At 37.9% G+C, this 23,560-nt stretch overlaps 1 protein-coding gene across 3 annotated transcripts in view; it reads right to left on the reverse strand.

Annotated features, from left to right (window-relative positions):
• Positions 1–2,625: 2,625 nt before the first annotated feature.
• The window catches only part of ARAP2 (ArfGAP with RhoGAP domain, ankyrin repeat and PH domain 2), a 233,428-nt gene continuing 212,493 nt past the window's right edge, over positions 2,626–23,560 (reverse strand). For all 3 annotated transcript variants that reach the window (XM_019480415.2, XM_019480405.2, XM_014594961.3), the window contains 6 exons: positions 22,496–22,635; positions 19,901–19,983; positions 17,457–17,492; positions 16,851–16,914; positions 11,854–11,985; positions 2,626–5,572 (listed from right to left, as the gene is read on the reverse strand). In XM_019480415.2, coding sequence (XP_019335960.2) covers positions 5,210–5,572; positions 11,854–11,985; positions 16,851–16,914; positions 17,457–17,492; positions 19,901–19,983; positions 22,496–22,635 — 818 coding nt within the window. In that variant the 3' untranslated portion in view covers positions 2,626–5,209. The remainder of the gene's footprint in view (positions 5,573–11,853; positions 11,986–16,850; positions 16,915–17,456; positions 17,493–19,900; positions 19,984–22,495; positions 22,636–23,560) is intronic.

The raw sequence follows: 23,560 nt of genomic DNA on the forward strand, positions 1-23,560 counted from the left end.
GATTTATCCCTTCTCTTCTGAGATCATGTCAGAGCACCCAACCTGCAACCCCGGAATTCAAACGGTCTCACCCCATCAGCTCAGCATCCCACCAGCATCCCTGCCTCCTTGCTTCAGCCCAGAGCATTGTGTGACATTTGCAAGGGGGGTTCTTCCCCATCTGCATTCAGGACTCCCCAGCCCAAGCCCCCGTCCCCACCTCGGGGAGCAAGGAGGCACATGGCATCAGGCTGGGGAGTGGAGCAGTTCCTCGGAGCCAGTGGAGCTGGTTCTGCCCCTGTCCCTGCCCAAACCCCAGCCCCACCTCATCTCGGGAAGGAACTGCTGCCTGACCCACACAAGAAGCGAGCTTACCACCAGCAAGTGTCCTGTGCCAGCCCCAGTGCCTCTGCCGCGCTCTGCACCCAAAGTTTATAGGAAGCCACATCCCAGCTCTTCTCTGGGTGTGCAGCATTAAAGAGTTCCTGCACGGTAAGATTTTTTATTGTGTGGGGCTGTGCACACGCACAGCTTAGGGGAAACTTGGTAGAGGTTAATCTACTAGATTTACATCCCCCTCTTACAGAAGCCATAGGCAACACAAACACCATGCAAACCCCTAGGTTTAACTTTGAAGAAAACCTCACAGGATTTCTTGGTGGCTAATATGTACTAGAAGTGTGCAAAATGGGCCGTATTCAATCTGGATTTGGATTCAACCCAAATTGGGGACAATACTTTGATTTGTTGAGTCAGATCACTGTCCTCAATTCGATTTGGCCAAATCCAAATCTAAAGATTCAATGCTGATTAGACCAATCAGCAATTCAGGCATAGACACAGCTTTAGATGTTTTTTATATATACCTTGAGGTACCAGGTGTGGCTCGTGAATGCTGCGATATTGGGGTGGATGGAGTGTCCCACAGGAGTGTGTGTGTGTGTGTGGGTGTGTGTGGGTGGGGGGGGGGGGTCGCCCGCATGCTCAGTGGCGAATCCAGAAGTGGACTGAAAGTACTTCTGGTCCACTTCCAAGTCTGCTGGGGAGCGTGGTGTCCCCCCCCCCCCCCCAGCTTGGCAATCAGCCACAGGGGGACCCCAGGTACCCCCCCAGACCCAGTCACTGAGCCAGGGGGGGTGGGCCCACACACTCCCCGGCAGACCCAGAAATGGACAAGACGTGCTTCTGGTCCACTTCTGGGTCTGCTGCCGAGCACACAGGGGACTCCCCCCCCCCCCATGGGATGCTCCATCTGCCCCACCATCTTAGCATTCACAAGCCCCCTGGTACCTTGAGGTATGTAGAAAAAACATTTAAAGCTGATCTATGTCCGAATTGTTAAATCTTTCCTAATCTCTCCAAATCGATTCAGAGGATTCCAATTTGACTTGGAGAGATTAAAAGGTCTCCTGATTCAATTCAGATTCAGAGATTTGACCACCGAATCATGTCAAATCTCTGCCAAATCAAATCAGTGACTGAAGCTTCGCACAGCCCTAATGTGTATATAAAGCAGAAGGCAGCAACTGCCCAAGCCACCATTTCCCTCTGCAGTATTCCCCGCCACAGACAGAGGCAGATAGTTGTGCTTTTAGACACACCACCCCATCCTATCCACAGCAATAGTTGGAAAGGCCAAATTCAGAAGCAATGAATTGTAGCACCTGCAATAGGGACAGAGATGGGAACAGATAGCAGGCTCTAGATGGAGGTGGTGCAGAGGGGACAAGCACCACAATGCACGGTGAAGATGACAGGCAGAGCTATGTGCCACTGAACTCTGGCCCTCCATTCCCACTGCCTTGTGCCATGCAACTGTGAGATGAATCCACTCACTTTGCCAGCTGAATCCAGCCCATGGGCTGCAGGTTGCCAACCCATGCCATAGAACATGATCTGGTCCTAAATAACACCAAGTTCAGTAAACAGAGCATAGGGAGCTTACTTTTGTCAAGATTGTGCACTTCTGTATCTGACCAGTCATCAAGTAGAATTCAATTTTTGAACTAGCAAAATAAAGCAGTTATGTCTGAAATACAATGATAAAAATGCTATTGTGTGGTTTCCAAGCAGTACTCTTTCAGTGACTGGCACAGTTTTATAAAGCAACAAGTAATGCTTATAACATGAAAATTCAACTTAAGATATGAAAAGGCTATGTTCTTTGCACCTTCTACACACACAATAAAGATTCTTCTATTTAAACTTGCTGTAAATGTACTATAGGTGATTATGCTTAAAATAGTAGCCCTATTGCCTCTGTTGTACTAACTGTATTAAAGAGTTTTTCTCTTTAAAGATGAAAATGCAGAGTGAACAGATATTGTGGAAGATTAGTATAAATAACATTTACTTATCTTTACTTAACTATTCTCTAACTAAGGAGGTTGCTGGAATCTAATAAAAGAACCCAGGGGCTGAGATTTACATGTTCCTAAATTGTAATCCATCTTTGCCATTCTTCTGCTTTGTGAAGCCCACTTAATTTCCTGGAACTGTTATTTCTTCATCTATAAAATGAGGATAAATAATACCAGTCGCATGAGGCCATTGAAAGAATTATAGTTTGGTGAGATGTATGTAGAAATAGGGCCTCAACATTTGTACATAGCTTGATTACATTATTTTCTGAAGTGATAATACAACTTAGACAAACACTATTTATTCAACAGAAATTACAATTCCCTTATTATTTCAGCACATTTTATAAACAACAAAAAATCAGCAGCCATTCGGATATTTTTACACAGTCTTCAGTTCTTATGAGCCTCAAACACGTAGTGCAAAACAGATGGAATATGTGATAATAGTCCGAGTACAAAGACATTCAAAGGTAATGCATTTTAAGTGAGTTAACATTAATTACAGAACATATATTTAAGTTAAATAATTTTGGCATTCAAATCATGTACATATGTGAATGTATGTAGAAAATAGTAGAAGATGATTCCAGAGTCATAAGCAACATTAATTTAACTACAATTGAGGAGTAAATGTTCAGCTTTTATTTCCCTCCATGTAAACAATGTTACACTTTAATTTTAGTATCCTTTACAGCAATTGTACATATACCATACCACCTGCAAACTCCTTTCTAAATAAGGTAGGACTTTCTTGAAGTATTTAGTTAAGTTAAAATGGGAAAAGTTATTCTCTTATTTGGGTCACTCATCCCAGTGCACCTTATATTATTCTTTTAATTCCATTCATGGTATAGGAGACATTCTGCATTGCGGTGACTCTCAGCCTTAGTGATGTAATACAAGATGGGCTGCAATTAGTGCATCATTTACACACCAAAAAATAATCTGAGAGTAAATGAATTATTGTAAACTGTGAATTCAGGAATAGCCTCAGACAGATAAAGTGAACACTTGAATATCTTCCCTGGAACAGAAGATATATAAGCCCTGATCCAGAAAAGCATTTAAGAATGTTCTTAGTAGCATTAAGCAATGGTTGTAGTCAACAAGACTTCAGTTCATGTTAAAAAGCTTTTTAATTACATTCCTTAATAACTGAGAAGACCTGAATTGGTGCTAACACTACCACCAACAGTGCACTGGGAAAATAAGTGTGTGTAAACTTGCTTTCGATTGAAGAATGGGTCAGATGGTGCTTTAGTGCAAAGTGAGCAAGAGAAGAAGTCTTCACTATATTCCATAACACTATTAAAAATAAAACCACAATAAATATTGTAATTATTCAATATCTCTTTGCAGAATATGCAGATTACCAAGGACCTTTAGTACAGATGACAATTTTCTCCAAAATAATTTGTGCAGTGCTAAGCACCATAAGAAGTAACTGATATCACAGCAGTTGTTGTGGCATCCATTAACATCAGTAAAAGGCAGCATGCAGATTTATATTATCACAAAATATTGTAATGGTTTAAAAAATGGGGGAGAAAAATACAGAAATTAATTTTTCAATTTAAATGTTTCACTATTTCATGCTATCTATTTTGATGTCCCTCCAGTATTAATGGGTTCAGTGCTCATAAAAGATGCAAGATAGATAATCTAGGAAAACAAAGCCGCTCTTTAGCCTCTGAATAGGCTACAGAGGAGATTGAAGCATTTTAAGCTTTTAAAGTGCCTCTAAATCAGTGTATTGTTCAACCTTGATTTGGTAGGACCCACCTCTAAAAGGTGAAAGGAGAGGTTATTTTCCATGCTTATTTAATTTTTTGGTTACTCTGTGATGGATGAATTAGTGGCAATTTTATGGGTGTTTTTGTGACAGGACCATCTGTCCATTAGGAAATTTGTTTTGCTTTTGATTATAGAACAGCCATCAGGTAACAACCCGTGTCACTTGCAAAAGTAGCCACATCCAAAAGAGTGACTTTAGAGATGAAAGGTTGCACCCTCATGCTCCTAATTGAATAATCAACCCATCACCTAGAAAGTTTCCTTTCCATTTATTTCAGTCTGCTGAGCAGAAAGAAGATACCATAAACATATACAGAAGTCAAGGTGAGTCTGCATGAAAAATTATCATTTGTCTCCTTTTGTTTTTATTTCTTCCACAATTTTCCCTTCCCTTACTTGTAAACAAACAACTTTGATATGTATTATAAAGAAACAGTTTAGAGGTACTAGAGCTAAAACCTTGATTTCTTGTTGTTTTGTTTTACTGAGATGACTGTGTCAGATGCCAGGTGTATGTAAACAAATATACTTTATATTTTTACAGATACCTAAAATGCATACAGTGTCATCAAATTTGATGGCATGTTACTTATTTTTATCTAGTGTTAGACAACTACAAAAAATAAAGTTCTTGGCTAATACAGTGCATTTTGGCCGCTCTTTCTTCCACTCCTCCCCCACTAAATTTTGTCTATTACTTCTCAGCCTAGAAACAGCATACACAATAGTTAAGAGTGCTTAAAATAATTACTCTTAACTTAAATGCTGCGCTTAAAAATGATGAATGAAATCAAAGCATCTATCAAGTAAATGGAAAAAAAACATTCCAGCAGCTTCAAATTTGCACATTTCATTCATGGAATTTTATAACTTCAAAACTTTCAAAAGCTCTTAATTTAAATCTATATTATATCGCACATCATCAACATAATTATCATTATTAAAGCAAGATCTGTGTATAAACAACTGTATAGTCTCTACATTGTAGAAGTTGTACACAAACTTAAAAAATAAAAACACAGCTATTTGTTATATGAAATAATCAGGTTTTTGAAATCCAAGTCTTCGAAAAATCAGATGTAGGTTTCTTCCGGAAGGACTTTGTTTTTCTGCAGAACTGTAGTTAGTTCCTGAATAACATCCGATGGTAATTTGTTATCTGGTTCCAAATTAGATTTGTTTGTTTTGCTCTTCTTTTTCTTCACTGCCTTTGCCTCTTTAAAATGTTTTTGGTGAAAGTCAGTTATGTTGGCACCTGTGTCCTCAACGAAGATCAAGCTCCGATGCTTCTTTGCATGATTTTGCACTGTCTCCTCTTTTCGTTCCAGGCACTGTGCCACTATAGATGCTTTTTCTTTTAGGTTCTTTTTTTCTTCCATTAAGTCATTTTCATGTTGCTTATTGAGCTTTAGCTTTCCAGATTCCAATTTTATATCCTGAACAAACAAGGACAGAGAAATAAAATGGTTCAAATTAACGCAGTATTCAATAATATTTAGATCGCAATTTTTGCTCATTAGGTTTACATAACAGCTTACAAGAAAATCAATTTTGTTGAAGAGCTGCAGCAGCATAGCTGATCGTTCTGAATTTCTACAATTTATGTTCTTATGATTTAATAGGCAGTTCTTACTTATTTTCCATGTAAATTATATATCTGAACGTGGAAGTAATCTTTAGACTACCAAATTAAACACACTGAATCAATGGAATATAGACATTTATTTTCAGATATTCAGAAAATCTGTTTTTCAACCTACCATCTTAGATTCAATTTTAATGTTGTACACCAACAAAACCTGGCACACTACTTATATAACTTAGAAAGGCAGGCAGCTAATACTGATAATATTGCAACAGCTTTGATTACTTACCAGATGATCCAGCTGCATACATATAAACATTTTTACATTTTTCAATGCCCCCCTTTTTAATGCCTTATTCTAATTCCTAAATTTAAGGAGCAGACTGAGTCAACTACTTGCATAAAAAAATCCACCAAGGACAAACTCTTAGAAAAAAGCTCTTTGTTCTTTTTAAGTACAAAAATCTCCCTGATAATAGAATGAGCTGGATGTTTGTCACAAACCTTTTGGCAGAGGACCCCCAGAGCCCTAGGTTTGTCTCCTCTATTCTACCACTTGTCCCAAGGAACTGACTGAGGTTGCCCTGGGATAGTTCCCTGAGCAGGGCCATCCCTGGAGGGGGGGTGCAAATTGGGGTGACTGCCCTGGGCCCCACACTTTGGGGGGCCCCACAGAGCCGGGAGGAGTGGCTGCAGCCACTCCGCCACCAGCTTTGTGTCCAGCCACTCACCCTTCCCCCCCACCGCCACTGCCAATGGTGGTGGCAGCTTCTTCTGGTCCAGGCCATGTGGGATTGGGGAGGAGGAAGAGCTCCACATGGGCTGATTTGCCCTGGGCCCCACACCCTGCTTGGGTTGGCTCTGTCCCTGAGCCACAAACTTCAGCCTCACTGCCCTTATACTGGACCCAACAGCTGCCTACGCAGCTTCCCCTTTGGGTTGTGAAAAAAAAATATAGGTCCCTCTTTTCATTGAAAGGGCTAGCCTGTATTAGCACCTGGCCAAAGGTCACTCCGTTCACAGAAAACCAGTAAGGAGACAAAACAGCAAAAGAATTAGGATAGAAGAACAAGAAGATAGGATGGAAGAACAACAAGCAATAGAAGGTAGAAGAACTATACAAGCAAAACTCAGTATGTTTGAAGACAGAAAAACAAAATAAGCATAGCTTCTTACTCTCTCATCTTGGTTACACCCTAGGCTTCTGGAGAGTTCTGGCAGTGTTTTTAGAGATCAACCTTCCTGCTGATTCTACCAGCCATGGCTTAGGGCCTGGGACACTTCTACACCTTGGGTAAAACCTAAAAAACCATGATTCTGTCCTAGCTAGATTGTAATAAGCCTCCAAAGCTAGCACTCCTTGCTCCAACTCTTCAGCATTACTCTAATTGCTTGCAAATAACCAGAATCCTCCAATTTTTTTTTTGTTTCCCTAAGGTAAGGTAATCTCAAAATCCTCTGGCTGGCAGGTACACCTTTTCTATAGAGAACTTGAGTTTCCCATTACACACAAACAATGCCTTAGGTCTGTGCTCAATACCTTACTTGATAATCTTCTAGTTTCATCATAAAATTACAACAGTAGATTTATATAAAATACTGTAATACATACAGATATGAAAATGACCAAACCAAATCCAGCTTCAGACTAGCTACAAATATGAGACTAAACACCACAGAGTAAGTCTGATTTGGGAGAATAACTATGCATGCCACATGCTGAATCCTAGAGGTAACTCGGTTTTGGGGTGAATTTGTGACAGTGCTGCTATGTTCAGGCATAGGGCACAAAATCATATAATTCCTCAAATAAATACCAACATCTTTATTTTGTGACACTGGCCTCATTCATCTGGTCAGTTAACTGTGAGCACCCTGCTAGCGGGAAGAAGAAGATGAGTGCACCACTTTCAACAGGACATACCTTGTGTCTCTGTTGCAATCTTCCAAAGGACCACAACCTTGATGTGGTAGAGGGCTTTGTGTGCTACCAAGCACCTTGAGTGATGCTGTCTACAGTCTTTTACTCCTGGTAGGGCAACTCATGGCAATAAGCTCATGAGTGAGATTTCCAGACTAATAAAGTTCCAAAACTAAAAATAAAAGTCCTCTGGAACTAGAAACCCTAGTCGCATGCTTACAAAGAGGTGACTGTGTATCCTTGTTTTGTACTTGGAACTGAGACAGGTGTGCAATTGGTAAATTGCTATCCTGACTGAGCAGACCCATTTAGGATCCACTCTGCGCGCCCCATATGGGGAAGGGGCTAGAAAAGGTGCCCTAAACAGTAGGGGTGTGTGAAACAGGTCGTATTCAATTTGAATTCAGATTCAACCTGAATCAGAGACAGTGATTCGATTAGTTGATTCAGATCACTGTCCCGATTCGATTCGGCTGAATCCGAATCTAAAGATTCAATGCTCACTTGGAGAATCAGCAATTTGGCCATAGACACAACTTTAAATATTTTTTCTACATACCTCAAGGTATCAGGCGCATCTCGTGACTGCTGCAATGATGGGGTGGATAGAGCATGCTTGGCAGCGAACCCAGAAGTGGACATTCCAGTCTACTTTCATTCCGGTCCACCACTGAGTATGCAGGGAATGCCCCATGCCCCCCCTGGCTTGGTGACTGGCGGCGGCGGGGTGTCCCCCCAGATCCAAGAGGCACCAGTCGCCAAGCCAGGGGGAATCCCCCACATGTTCCCTGCAAGTACTTCTGGTCCACTTCCGGGTCCACTGCTGAGCATGCTGGGGACCTCCCCCCCACCCCATGCTCCCATGGGATGCACCATCTGCCCCAGCATCTCAGCATTCACAAGCCACCTGGTACGTTGAGGTATGTAGCAAATACATTTAAAGCTGTGTCTATGTCCAAATCATGAAATCTTTCCCAATCTCTCCAAATCAATTCAGAGGGTTCTGATTTGATTTGGAGAGATTCGATTCAGACTGCTGTCCCTGTGCACTGGGATTGAGCCCTGGGGCCTGACACCCCTCCTCCTGGCCATGCACACTGAAATTGGAACCTGGGATCTGGCTCTGTGTGCTGGGATTGGTGCACTACCTAGCATTCAGAGACTAAGGCTCCCCATGGGTCCAGAAGTTTGGCAGTAGGGGAACAGTGCCACCACAACCCACTGCCAAATTTCTGGACCCATGGGAAGCCCAACAGGTTGGATGACAAGGCTCCAAGGGCCAGATCTGGCCCACTGGCCATGGATTGAGCACCCCTGCTCTAGAGTAACAGAGCGGTGAATATGCGTGGTAGTCTGATACATGGGATAAGGTCACAATTGAAGCACAGGGCTAGAATTTTTTAATATGGCAATAAGCAAACCTTCAATTTCTATAATCTCTCACATATTAAATTGTCAAATGTTCCATTGACAACAATTTCGTTTTTGTTGAAAATCTGCTCTTTGATCCCTCCCCCCCCCCCCCCCCCATAATGGACTACAAGTTATTACATCATGCTATGTAAAGCATTCAGGTGTATAGGGGAATTAAGAAAATGTCCCAAAAATTGATGAGTTGGCTAGTTCCACTCTATCTAATATCTGTGGAGTTCATTTTCATACATATTAAGAAATTCTTCCAAGTGCTTCTACAAGCAAAACAGTAATGAGAACAGCACTCATTAGTCACTTGTTTTCAATTAATAGTCATGATGGCCCTGAAAATTTAACTTGTACATCAATATACGTAAAACAATTTTCATAGGATATTTCTTCGGGATCTTTAAGTATCCTGAGTATTCTGTTTTGATCAAATGCTGTAGTAATATGGTCTGAGTGCCTTTTAAACATCAGCAAGCCACAAAATGAATTTCAAGAATGCAATTTAAATCTAGGGAAATGCAGCTTTATTTAAAACATTTAGAAAACCATGTTTCAATGTTGCATCTTTTAACCTAAAATATTGTTTACCTTTCATATATATATATCTTTTGCTATACTGAGTACTGTGGGCTCTCTTTTTTCCAGAATTTCTCCACATGAACATGCAAATAGGCCTAAGGTAGCAATCACCTTTGAAAAGCATCTATTGCTCTGCAATAATTTAATATATAATATACATTACACATGCGCTCACACACACACCCATGCACACACACACTCTTAAGCTTATTTTCTCATTACCTTTATATTTTAATTTAAACAAACATGTTTTAAACTTATTTTGTGCCACATCCTTTCGTAGTTCATGTAAGAATAAAAATTCCTTCAAGTAAAAACCAGTGAAATGTATATTATGCCCTCCAGTCTGTTTAGTGTATAATACTTAATACAGCCTTCTTTTTTTCCCATGGTTTTATAAGTTGGTCTAATGTCTCTTAGAAATCTGCTATAGAGTTGTTACACATTTTTGAACAATTTACATGTAACATACAGGAGGGGCCTAATTAAGCGTGCGTTGCTCACTGGACCTAATTGCCTCTTCCTCATCTTTTAACTTACACGTTTTCTGTTTATATGAAATGAGCCCCTCCCTCCACACACCCATTTTAAAGTATGCCTTTCTAATTTGTCCTGCAAATGAGGTTCATGGGCTTTTCAAAAGAAGTGTTATAGTTATTTTTTATTCACACCTAATGACATTGCTTTCCAGTGCCTTAAGGCAGTCTTTTGCATTAAAAAAAAAGAAAGTCCATATTCCCAACAGCATATATTATCTCCATAAGTTTGGTATTCAACCCCTCTGTTGGATAGATTTAAATGTTTTTTTTCAACACATCAGGCATCTATTATCAAAAGACAACTAATTTGGATTCCAACAACTTATATAAAACAAGTGCTAGTGAATTTTTTCCACTATTTTGGTTTCTTTTAAGGCATTAAAGGAGTCTTTCTTAATAGCTATTCTTGGTGAAATATTAAAATCTGAAACCTACGCACAGGAATCTCTCTCAACGTTCTGAACATTAACTACAGATGTGCTAATCATACAACTCTCAGATGTTTGGCCTAACACACTGGAGCCCCTGATGGAAGACTACTCCTCCCTTCCCAGCAAGACTGTCTAGGTAATATTTGAAGATCTAAGACTGAAGTTATGCATAGGATACCGAATAGCAGAAACTACTCTCCTCCCCTTTGAAATTAACTGCTACTCCATGAACATTTAGGAAACCGTATCAGAATTGCCCAAACAGGCAGTATCATACATATATCTGCTGACATGTAGATTAGTGGAAAGACCACTGGCCTCAAAATAACTGAGCTGTATTCCCAACTCGGCTATTGGGTTGCTGACTGACCACATGAAATAACTCCTTAAATCTCCTTGTGCCTGTTTTCTTAACTGAAAAATGGGTATAACAATGCTTCTCCCTTATGTAAAAAGGGATTGAAGAGTCATGTATTTTTATAAAGAGTAAATCCCACCTTGATATCTTCTCTTCCAATGTCTGTGCAGACAAGTACATTTATTATTATTTTTCTCAGCCGGAAAGTAAAGTTAATAGAAGTCCCTTATGATAAAAGTGCTCATATTGGTTCTAAGAGTTCATCTTAGAAGCTATACACATTAAAAGTGAGAAATGCTATTAGTCCCAAGAGTCTGTAGTACTTGAGTAGTCACTGTAAAGAACCATTACTACTGTCACAGTGCTATTCCTCCATAAGCCTAATAATAGTTTAAAGGAAATATACAGCGGTTAATTCCACCTGAACTCGATTTGCAAATGGAATCCTTACTGGTAAAACTTCTAGTATTTATATCTAAAATTGTATCACTTATTTTGAGAGGAGAAGATATGGTAGAGTACACACAAAACAAGGACTTCACTCAAAGGCTTTTATTAAAATAAAACCATAATGATGCAACTGCATTTCATGGTAAAAAAAAAACAAAACATTTAATTCTAATGGGTAGCTCTTACTAAAAACTCCAGTGTTAAATTTATCGAACTACAATAGAATTGACACAAGGCTGGTCATTATATATTTAATTACATTATCCTAAATATTCCTTTAATAGCAGAACAATACAAAGGATAAGATTAAAAGCCTCAATATCTTACATTTATTCAACTCCAAAGAGATAATTATGACTGGACTATCTAAAAAGGACAAAGAAATACAGAGTTGTAACTAGAGGTCAACACCAACTGTAACCATTACTTTACCTCTGCACTTCCTCTGGTTTTAGGAGTAATTTTCTCTTGTTGAATAGGAATTAAAGGTAAGCCTCCAATCTTTGGATTTTTAGTCATAGACTGTTTTCTTGCTTTTCCAGCTGGTGGCCATATATCATTGTGCTGTAGAAACAAAAATCCTTATTTTTGGTGTGCAATTTTAAGATGTACAATACTTCTTATGTGAAAAATGCTTCAATAAGCCTACATATCCTGCTGTACCTTTATATATATATATATATATATATATATATATATATATATATAGTAACAGGATTATGGTACATATAATTATGTTGATGTTTCAGCAGTCTTGCTGGAGGACTGTAAAATATTATGTGAAAAGAGCTTTAAACTCTCAGTACAATTTCTGTTTCAGACATTTTCCCTCCAAACAATATATCAAAATATAAAAGTACATACCCACCGTTGGGAATTGAAAAAAAAACAAAAACACACTATCGGGGAACAAAAATGTATCCATGGGTAATATCATGTTTAACTTAACACTTACTAAGTTCAGTTAAATGCAGATGCATGTTCAAGCAGTTTAGCCTGTGTCATGCCCTGTTGGTGTTGCAAAATTGGTCCCTTTCAGGTGACACTTACCTCCTTAACATTTACTCAATTGAATGAGTCACACCATTCCAATGATGTGCAACTGTTGTAACTGAGCATCGGATAAGGCCCTAATTGATTTCTAATTTTCACCAGGATCTGGGGGAACGATTGTTCATCAGAGCGCCCCAAGGGATGACAAGGTTGAACAGTTATAAACTCCTGCAAGACCGTTTCAGGCTGGACATAAGGAAGAATTTCTTCACTGTCCAAGCCCCCAAGGTCTGGAATAGCCTGCCATCAGAGGTGGATCAAGCACCTACACTGAATGCCTTCAAGAGAAATCTGGATGCTTATCTTGCTGGGATTCTATGACGCCAGCTGACTTCCAGCCCCTCGGGCAGGGGACTGGACTTGATGATCTTCCAAGGTTCCTTCCAGCCCTAATGTCTATGAAATCTATGAAATAATTCCAAAATTCTAAATTCACTTACAGGGTCCCAACCTGAACCAAATAAAAGAAATAAATGCAATAATTTGGCCCAAAATACAAATAAATATTAAAACTTAAAGGAACATACTTATTCCCAATTTAAACACTTACATAATCCAAAGTGACTATGGTTCTTTAAAATATTTTCAGTGCGGATTAAACTGCAGGTGTATGCATCTCATACACACAAGACCAGGGTTTTTGTATAGCAGCATTTATCTGGTCCATACACATATCCAGCAAGCCTGAGAGGAAGACACTGGTGCGTAGGCAACTTAGTGCCTCCATATACACCGCCCAGGCTTTTGCACCCTGGAGAGGTCACTCTAGCTTCACTTTATCTTTCATGTTCAGTAAGCTGGGCCACTTTTACACGTGTAAGCGCCGCAATGCCAGGCACTTTGAAAAGTGCCCGGCGCGGTGCCACTTGCAGTTGTATAAGCCGCAAAATACATATTAGCATGAAGAAAATGGCAGCACTGCCATTTTCTCCACACTGCCGTTCATTTTCAGAGCAGGCTCAATTAACTGAAGGGTGGATCTCCGGTGTGTCTGAGAATTAAAAGTTATGTGTATAAATGCCCCGATGCCTCACTCAGCACAATTCTATTGTCTTGTGAGACAGACAGATGCCTACTATTACATGTCCAGAGTCTCTTCATACTCAAATGCAAGGGATTCTTCATGAGGTCTGAATGAAAAAGCAGGCAACCCTGCTAACTCTCTGCTGAAAGAACAATTTTGAAAGAGGCTCAAAAAGGAGCTTTCATGGAGGAATAGATTAGTACTACTCTCTGATTAGTAAATAGGATTTTTAGTAACCACATTAACATTATATAAGAACAAGCAGGACAACACAGGATGCTGACAAGCTGAAACTGCAGCAAGATAAACCTTAGAAAAAGTGAAATAAGAAATATGCTTTAAATAACTGAATATTTTTGGACCATGGTTTGCTGAACCATCCATGGCAAGCAATAGCCCCTTTTCATAGATGTTTTACTTTATAATCAGAATTTGCTGAACTCAGCACAATATCTTTAAGGGGACAATATATTTAAGGAGTATTCAACCAGCCAACATTATTGAAGTCAGAATCAGTGATTTCAGATTTGAATGAACTATGATATTCTGACAACTGGACAAATGGCCAAACAGGTATCTGGAGTAGGTATTTCAGCCAAAAATGTCTTGGCCCTTAGATAGCTACATGAATGAACAGTATTGTATGGGATGTTCAATATCACTCTGGGAACCTGAGAAATTGGTGAAAAGACATCAAATCCTGTATTTACTTGAATCTAAGATGAGGCTCCCCCCCCCCCACACACCCTCAAATCAGCAGGGGAAAAAGCCCTTCATCTTAGATTAACATATGAAGTCAAATGGGAGGCAGACAGGCAACTGCTGTGGCTCTGACTCTGGCCCTGTACCCCGTACATTTGCCCACTGTAGCTTCTACCACCCGCTTCTGGCCCATGACCCCCAGCCTGCCCATTACTGTCAGTGCAGCTTGGCTCCAGCTCAGGCTTGATTCCCTCCCCAGGCACAGAGGACATGAATCTCCCATTCCCTGCCTGGCAAATCAGCATGCCACTGCTGCTGCATGGCATGGCAAGGGCTGCACTTCCACATGCTGCACTTCAGGGAGGGAACAGAGACCAAGCACCATCTCATAGTAAGGTGGGGAGGAAAGGTAGAGGGAGAGACTGTGGGGAATAGAGGAGAAAGAGAGACAGACTGGGGAGAAACTAATTCAAGACAATCCTCCAATAATTAGATTCTATACCTGAAAAATTATAACAAATTCATAAATTTTCCATATATCAAATATAATTCTTGGAGGAAAGGTTCTTAAATTCAGGGTAATTTTAGATTTGAGTAAATACAGTATGTCTGAATCTAATAATAAAAATAAGACATTTTGTAATGATCCCACCTCCATATCTCCTTTAAACAAATGGTTCTTACATTTCATGGCATACCTAATATCTAAGAAATGTATTATGAAAATTCCCTACCAAAGAAATGTTAGCTGTGATGGAACTTGACAGTGATCATCTTTGCCTAGGGACTGGTAGCTTGTTTAAAGTTTGCTAAGTTATCATTGACTTCCCAAAGTATAGAACCGTAAGAATTATTTCATATTGGTAGCAACATGCCAGAACTTAATAGATTTCTGCATATGGGCACTCAACAGTACACCTTCTCTTGTTTATGTCGGGGGTGGGGAACTGTTCAGGTAGCATGGCAATGGATGTGGTATAAAAACAGATATGGTATAAGAACTGAAAGCACAAAAGTTCTAATGATGGTCATAACTAAAATGCTGGCTCAGTATGACAAAACCCAGCTAACACACCTTCACATTTTTTTCTGATTTACAGACAGAGGTGATAAAGATTAGTTTCATTCCTGTGGAAAGTGCTGGCATGATACAAATAATATTGACTATCAGTGCCAAAAGCATTTGAACCCACGTGTTAACATGAAAAAATACATTTGTTGCATCTCATTAGCATTTCATGGCAAAATTCATTCATAAGGCTATGACCACTGCTAACTAGAAGAATGCTAATCTGAAAATGTCTAAAACAGCCTACTAGGTTTATACCTTATTTGTTGACAATTGTGAGTGATGAGAGGCAATTTTCAAAGTAAACTAGTTTTTAGAATACATGAAAGTTTAAAAAGTAACAAGAATACACAAATTTATTTAAACCCCCCCTGAGAAATTGCTTTGCTCAGTCTGGATGCTAGGTTTCTAGAACACATTTTGCTCCATATTTGCTAAGAACTTTTGTCAACAGGATTTGAACAGAGATATCAAGCTTTTGATTACTTATTTTTAAGCAACTTATAACAAATAACCTATTCATTTCAATACTCCTGTTCTACTCTTTCATTGTGATGTGATATTCCTTCATTGTGATATTTATGTTATCTTTCTGAGATGTATTTTAGGATTGGTGGCTGTTTCTGTTTGAACTGTAACAATTACTTCTGTCAAAGTAGAATAAGACCATTTTGAAAAGTCCTGTTGCTTTCGCAATACTTGTTATGTTCTTAATACCACCATTTAGCTCTCTTAGTTTTATGATTATGGAGCTCTATATTGCAAGTCTTGTGATGGTTCCTTATTCTGTGCTCAGTACACAAGCAGGATGACTACACATATCGAATTGTAATAAAAAGTTAAATAAAGATGCAGCAATTATTATCACACAATCATAGTGAGCATCTAAATACTAAAACAACATAAAGGTTTAACGATTTAAGTGTATTTACTACAGTAAATTCTAGACTTGATGCTGTCTTCAGAATCATATCTCTTTGTACATATTCCACTGCAGTCTTTGGAAAACTGTAAAAACATATTCCAAAACTCACTGAAATCAATGAGTCTTTACAATGACCACTGGAGCAATTCCAAACTGCAACTTGGCAGGTCTTTGGTGAGTCTGGATGATCTCATTATCACAAGAAGCAATAGCAATACTTCTTCTAGTCAATCTAGAGTTAATGGGTGAAATCCTATCATCACTAGTTTCAGTACAGTCAGGATTCCACCTATTTCTGCTAATTATGGGCAAGCAATCTGACTTTTTAATCTATTGTTTCTGGATCAAAGAAACCCCCCCCTAAAATGAGCCTTTTCAAAGGCAAGAATTTAAGTAGAGAACACGAGCCATTTTTCTATTTCAGTACTAGTTGAAAGCCATCCATAAACTAGATGTATTTTCCTGCAACTTCTGATATCCAGTATTTCAGTAACTTCTTAGATTTATCCGTTTTGGTACTATACATAATGCGCACACAATTTATTCAAGGCATATATTTAAGTAAAAACTACTGGTCAAAATCTCAGAATGATAAATATAAAATACAGATTGTTTTCAAAGAAAAATCCGTCTCCTATGTGTGACTGAAGTAGTACCTGTGCACTGAACATGCTGGTAAGCCACTCCATTTGTGCATCCTGTCCATCACAACACAGGCACCTAGAAATACAATATACAACACAGTTAACATGAAGAAAAGAATAGAAAAGTTTCTCTTCGTAACTATGGTTTCCAATTTAACATTAAATACACAATTTTATTTCCTGTTATTATGTATATCATTGTTATATACTCAACATATTTTATGTAATTATTTAAATCAATATAACGTATAGTGTAAACATTAACCATTTAGTTATACCAAATATATACAATAAAAGATAGAGCAACACAATTAGATTGTAGTTCAGCATGCCACTCCTATTCCATAAAGAATGCAAGTATGAGTTTAACATGAAGTATGCAAATGTCTCATGGATTTTCAAATTATAGTTTTAAACCCATGTTTAGATGCTTTCCTATTTTAAAGTCTTAAAGAAAGAACATACTTTCATCTAAAAGTTTCTAAAACAAATCTGTCAATACTTTTGTAATAACATGCATTACCACACACCTTACACATATTATGTTTTAAAATATAGGGTTTTAAAAAACAGCTTAAATTAAATTGGCATGGTGTTCTTATGGTTTTGATTACTTACCAGTGGTGCTTTTCAGAATACACTGTAAGACCCCATCTAAAAAAACCCAAAGATTTTATTTACCAGAAACCAGGGATATATGAGAACAAAATAATAGTAAATTCAGGACTCTGCTAATATTTAATAAACCAAGTCATTTTAAATTATGCTTGCAATTCAAATTATTGCAATAAACATAAACAATATTCAGGGCAAACCTGCAAAAGAGACTCAGTTAAAATGGCACTGTAAGATCCAGTGTGTTCTCAGTGCATTCTATAACAATTATGCTCTCTTTACAAGTAGCAATCCTTCCAATTAGCAAACCTGAAAACAACTTGGTTTCTATCACTCCATCTAGTTTTGTTCATCTTATAGATCATCAAATCAGCAACGAAGTTCTGCAGGTCAGATTATCATATTTGGTATTTCTCTGCAACTCGATTGCACTCATCTTATACAGCATATTTGATCTTAGCTATGTAGGTTCCACTGCTGACAATTAAAAAAATAAGCACATTTTTGGCAATGAAGTGAAAAACTCTATGATTATACACATACACATACTATGCCAGTGTGTATGTGTAAAATATACACCACCTCATTATATTCTTATATGTATTGTGTGTGTGTGCGCGTGCATGCGCAGGTGTGTCTATGTGCAGGTGTGCATGCATGCGTGCATTACATATGCACATAAACATGTATATCCAAGAATAAGAGGTGGTCTTCTGACATTATTTTCAAGGGAAGTGTTAAATAATGTTCATGAATGACACTATAGAACCTTAGTTAAAACATTAAGATGAAACCAGACGTACCTAGGCCCAGGTTCATAGTTGGGTGCTTCCTTGTACTCAGCTGAGTTTCCTCCTGCCTAAGTCTCAAAGGGGCACTTCAAATGACTAAGCCTGCTGGAAGCCAAGGCTGGGATGGACAGCCCTGATGATCTCAGTCCAGACAAATGAGATATGAAGCAGGCAAGCCAGGTGGTGGGATCCACTAGAAACTGCACCCATGATGTGCTCAGTGGAGGGAAATACTCTGTCACACTGGTCAAAAAGATCAGGTATACACTGAGAGCAGAGAAGAGGAGCATAAGTCTCTTCACTTCCACAAACTGAGCAATGGAAGAACTTCCATTTGACCAGGGAGATAAACTAGAGGACTGTTGAGGTCATTTCCATCCCTGGGATTCTATGCTATTCTATTCTGTTTCTAAAAGGAGTAGAATGGACATGAATTCTGTGGGGGCAGGCAGTGATGGGGACTTGATTTTTAGAATGGCCTGAGTATAATTTAAAACATTGCATCATGACATTTTGTGGGGGTGAGAGAAGGTTAAGGAGCTGAAAGCTTTCAAATGAGCCAGAAAGTTAATAGAAAAAGAGAAACAGGAAAGGAAGAAAGAAAAGGAGAAAAAAAAGAAAGGAGAAATGGGACTAAAGTTGGCCGAATTGAAAGACCTTGTTCTGACCCAGATCTCATTTGCAGGGTATGGACGTGCTGCTCTGCTCCTGAGGAAAAGACCAATCTGCAGCACCTCACTTTGTTTCCTCACTGGGAATTAACCGAAGTACCTAGCATCTGCTGCTGGGTACCCAGGCTGACCTATTCTAGATCAGAATTTATCTACAACAAAGCCAAACCAGCATTACTATGTCCTTAATTTTATCTGTACCTGCCCACATGTTTCTAGGGCCATAAATACCACACAGTTCTTTGTGCTGAGAAACTTAGTGAATAGCATCAACTGAAAGAGACCTTGTCTGTCCTTTGGGAGGCATTGTGTGAAGGGCACCAGAAGACTATTAGCATATCAATGATTTTGCTTTCATCAGCACTACTAAATAGGAGATCTACAGCCCAAATTAAATTTTCAGCATAGGTTACATCTATACTCTGAACTGTATAGGCTAGCCAAGGTTTACAGCACCTCTACACCTAGGTCAGATGATTATCTGAGGCTGGATGGAAAAGCCTGATAAGAGCCCAGCTTAACTATGCAGTAGACAAGCTTGGTCAAGAGTTCCATTTATGTTCTTAGGCACTAATAATCATCACAGCAATATGAAATCCTCCACTGAAGGTCTTCAGGCTGACACCAAAGTTCATAATTAGTCTAGTCTTTGCATATTAAAGTTTGGCCCAATGCTAGAATGAAGCATACATGCTCCAGGAGCAATTGAGCTAGTAACGAAAACATTTAGCAGAAATAATACATTTAAGATTAACAAAACCCAATCAATAAAGTAATTTCCTAGCACAGAAGATTTAAAATGGAATACAGCACCATAGATAGCAACACAAAAACTAATATTAGGTAGTTTAATTTAATTCAGGATAGGGGCAGATTCCAATTCCTTTTTTGACTCCATCCTACAAATGTTTTATATTTCCATTTCATCAGAAAACTACAGTACCTTTATACACAATGCATAACTCATTTTCTTTTCAATTCTTACTTTGTTGGTGGCTTCATTTTCTTTTTCACTCCAAGATAGACTTTCACTGAATTAAGAGACAACACTTTTTCAGGTTTGTTACTCTGTGAATGAACATAAGATTCTAATTACCACATCAGAAATAAACAAAATAACAGGGTGATCCTTCAATAACATCCAACAATTTGTTTTACAAGTTCTGTGTAGACTTTTCATTTTCAGGCTTTTCATGTATTTTTATTTTTTCTTCCATTAAAAAGTGATACCAAATCATTATCTTTAGGGGGAAAAATAATCAGCCACCTGAATAAATGTAGTAAAATGATATTCATTATGTCTGGCAGTGCCCACTTGGGGCTAGGAGACTGAAACAAACTTCAGGAATGTTCTACTAGAAGAAAGTGAGTCGCATGTGAATGCCTCATTCATGTAGGAATAATATTAATGTTTGTAGCTGACCACTTTCAGGCTTCCATTTAGCAAAGCACTTGAGCGCATGCTAAGTGTTAGTGCTTATAGTTAAACACAAGAACGTGTTGATTCAGGGCCTCAACTTCTACCTCACAAAATTTTAAAGTCACCCTAACCTTAACCTAGAGGAGTAAAAATAAAACAGTCTGATTTTGAGGAAACCAGTTCTTTGCGCACACAAAGAAAAATGTATCTAAAGGTACAGGGAGTTCTATATTTTTTCCATATATGAGTGAAGTGATATTCTTCACATATAGACAAAAACATCTTAAAGGACAGCAGGCATTGGCTTGTTGCCAACATCAGCTAAACAAAAGGGAATCTTGAAGCTTATTTCTTTCTAAATTCAGAATCCCAATATGATAGCTAAGTATACTGCTGCATCAGCAAAAAAGTACCTGGATAAAATACATTTCTGAAACTGTTCCATTAGAGTACAGTTTTCAAATACTGTTCCTAGAGAAAAAAACATTTCTTATCTGTGTGTGTGTGTGTGTGCGCGTCTTATCTGTGTCTTATGTATGTGTGAATTTTTTAATGACAGCATATTCATATAATATGAGACTTTCAGGAAATTGGTATAATATTGTAAATGAATGTAATATGAATACAATTATTCATGGTAACTTTTTTTCTTTTTTGGATACATTAAGACTGAAATTAAACTTTAAATTAGCATTCTGTGGAGTGATTTCTCATCTTTAAAAATCTCAGCAAAATTTGTTGTTAATGAGCATTTTAAAATTATATCTAATTAGCACATATGCTTATCTTAAATGCAGGTCTCCATCTGTAATATCAATTCCTTCAACTACTCTTTCCTAAATATGGCTTAAAAATGAATTATAATAACTACAGGCATGAGGACAACTGTTAAATGACAGACAAATAAAAATGAGTTCAAGTTTGCAGTCAGAACTCCATAAAGCAGAAGTCAATATAGCACTTCTCTTCTTTTAAAAAAAAACAAAAAATATAAAAACTTCACTTGAGTTTAGAAACATTTTGAAACTTTGTGAAACAGAATAGTTTAGCAGCTGGAAAAACAATGATTAAGGCAATTCACACTACTTCTATCATAAACTCTTGTTAAGGTGCTAATTAAGGTTTAGGAGCATTAATTTATTCTCACATACGTGCTAATTTTAGTTTTTAGTGCTAAATAATTAGACATTACTTTTGACATCCTGAGGTCATTCTAATTAAGAAATATATCTATGGTCTCATAAAAAGACACATTTCTTTCACTATAATCTTATAGTAACTACTAAAGCATAAACGCTTCTCTAAGGAACAATATGGTCCTTTGAGTACCGTAAGGAAGGTCAGCATGCATGTATATGCTGTACAGAGAAAAATAGCATTGATCCAACTGAATAATATTGTCTTTAAAAGATAGTGTTTACCAGAAGCTAGCAAAGTTGGACTGAAAGAAAATAACTCACACCTACTGTATAATATGTTATTTTATTTTATAATTTTGTATAAACTGCATCCATTCAAAAATATTATGCAAACAATTAGGCCCTGAGCTCTTGAGGATCAATCCAGCAAAGCTCTCAACATATATTAACTTGGTCCCATTGAGTTAACTCATATGAGTAAAGGTTGATCACTAAATGAGATTCTTTCCAGGATTTTGCCTCCCCCAGTAATACAGGTTCATTTTTCTTCTTTACAACTGACAAGTTGAACGATAGCTTTAGAATTAAGGGCTAGGGGCAGAGAAGGTTGTACCAATGGAATGAAAAATTCTATTTTTCCCATCTTTTTCATTATGACAAAAAAGCCTGGAGACCATTTTTTTTTTTTTTTTTTTTTAAGGCCACGAGATCTTCAGGCAGACCACAAGAAGTTTTCTAAACTCAAAAATACTTAGACCACAGCTCTATCTATAAAATAAAAGATCTTTAAAATATATACTTACGATACAAACTATTCTTACTTTATAAACTTAATTTTAGGAAAACAAATATTTAAAGGGAAGCTTTTATTTCCTCATTGATTCCAAACTTAATTAACAGATCTAAAAGCTCTGTCATTAAAATCTCTAAATTGTGATAGACAAATGTAATAGAATTACTGATTTTCCTGTCACATTCTGCTCATCTTTATAAGCAAATAAGTCTAAGTTAGTGCTTATACCTTCATATCCTTGTAAAGAAGTAGATTTCTCTCTCGTAAAACAAAATAACGGTCTTGAAATTTACTTCCAGACAGTAGCTTTGACGATTCTTCTTTGTACTTCAGATAGCCTGCCTTCACACTTCCCTTTACATCACTCTCTGTCAAGACAGTGAAAAGAATTTATTCAGAGAATTTTTAAATACTAATCATTACTGAATTTTAAATGACCCTATTATTATTGTATATCAACCCACTAAAACCAAAATGTGATTGCTCTCAATTCTGTCATTGTAAAACGTATTCTAAATATTCAGGCAACCCCCGCTTAGCACTCTTAATCGGTTATGGAAAAACCGAGCGCTAAGCAAAACAGCGTTAAGTGAAACCAATTTTCCCATGGGAATGAATGTAAATAAATATTATTTGTTTCCAGGCCCCCCCCCCCCTCATTCTATAAAATCACTTAAATCCTCACTAGAACTATGAAATCCCTATATTCAAACATCTAAATGAATGTAAATGCTTTATTTAAACGCTTTGAACTTTGAAATAATGTATAAAATTACAAAATAAAGTAATTAAGTATATGGCACAAATTCACTTTTTGCTCTTTGGGCTTCCTTCAGCACTCAGAATCAGGGCTATCAGGGTTTGTGTCAGTTTCAGGGGATTTTGAAGTGCTTGGCTGAGGATTTTTTTTGAGGGGTGGCTTCAGGGGCTGAAGCAGGAATTGTGCACTTCCTAAAGAAGGACTCCATTAATAGCTGCACTTTGGCTTCTTCTTTTAATTATAAAGCAGCCTGTAACAATTGACTTAATTGTTAACTCCTCTTGCAAATGCAGAACTGCGCTGCATGTCAGGGTCATTCTCATCAAAGTAGGAAACAAAAGTTTCAAGATGTTTGAAAGCTTCAGTCATGCCTTTGCTGGTTAAGGCCCTTGCTGGTTGAACATCTTCTTCAGCATCTTCCTCTTCTTCACGGCTTCTGTTATTCTATTTGAATGAGGTCCTCATTGCTCAATTCCTCCCTGTTGGAATCAATCAACTCCAGAATGTCCTCTTATTCAAATTCATCAAATCCA

The sequence above is a fragment of the Alligator mississippiensis genome, chromosome 2, assembly GCF_030867095.1.
Source record: "Alligator mississippiensis isolate rAllMis1 chromosome 2, rAllMis1, whole genome shotgun sequence".
Lineage (NCBI taxonomy): Eukaryota > Metazoa > Chordata > Crocodylia > Alligatoridae > Alligator > Alligator mississippiensis.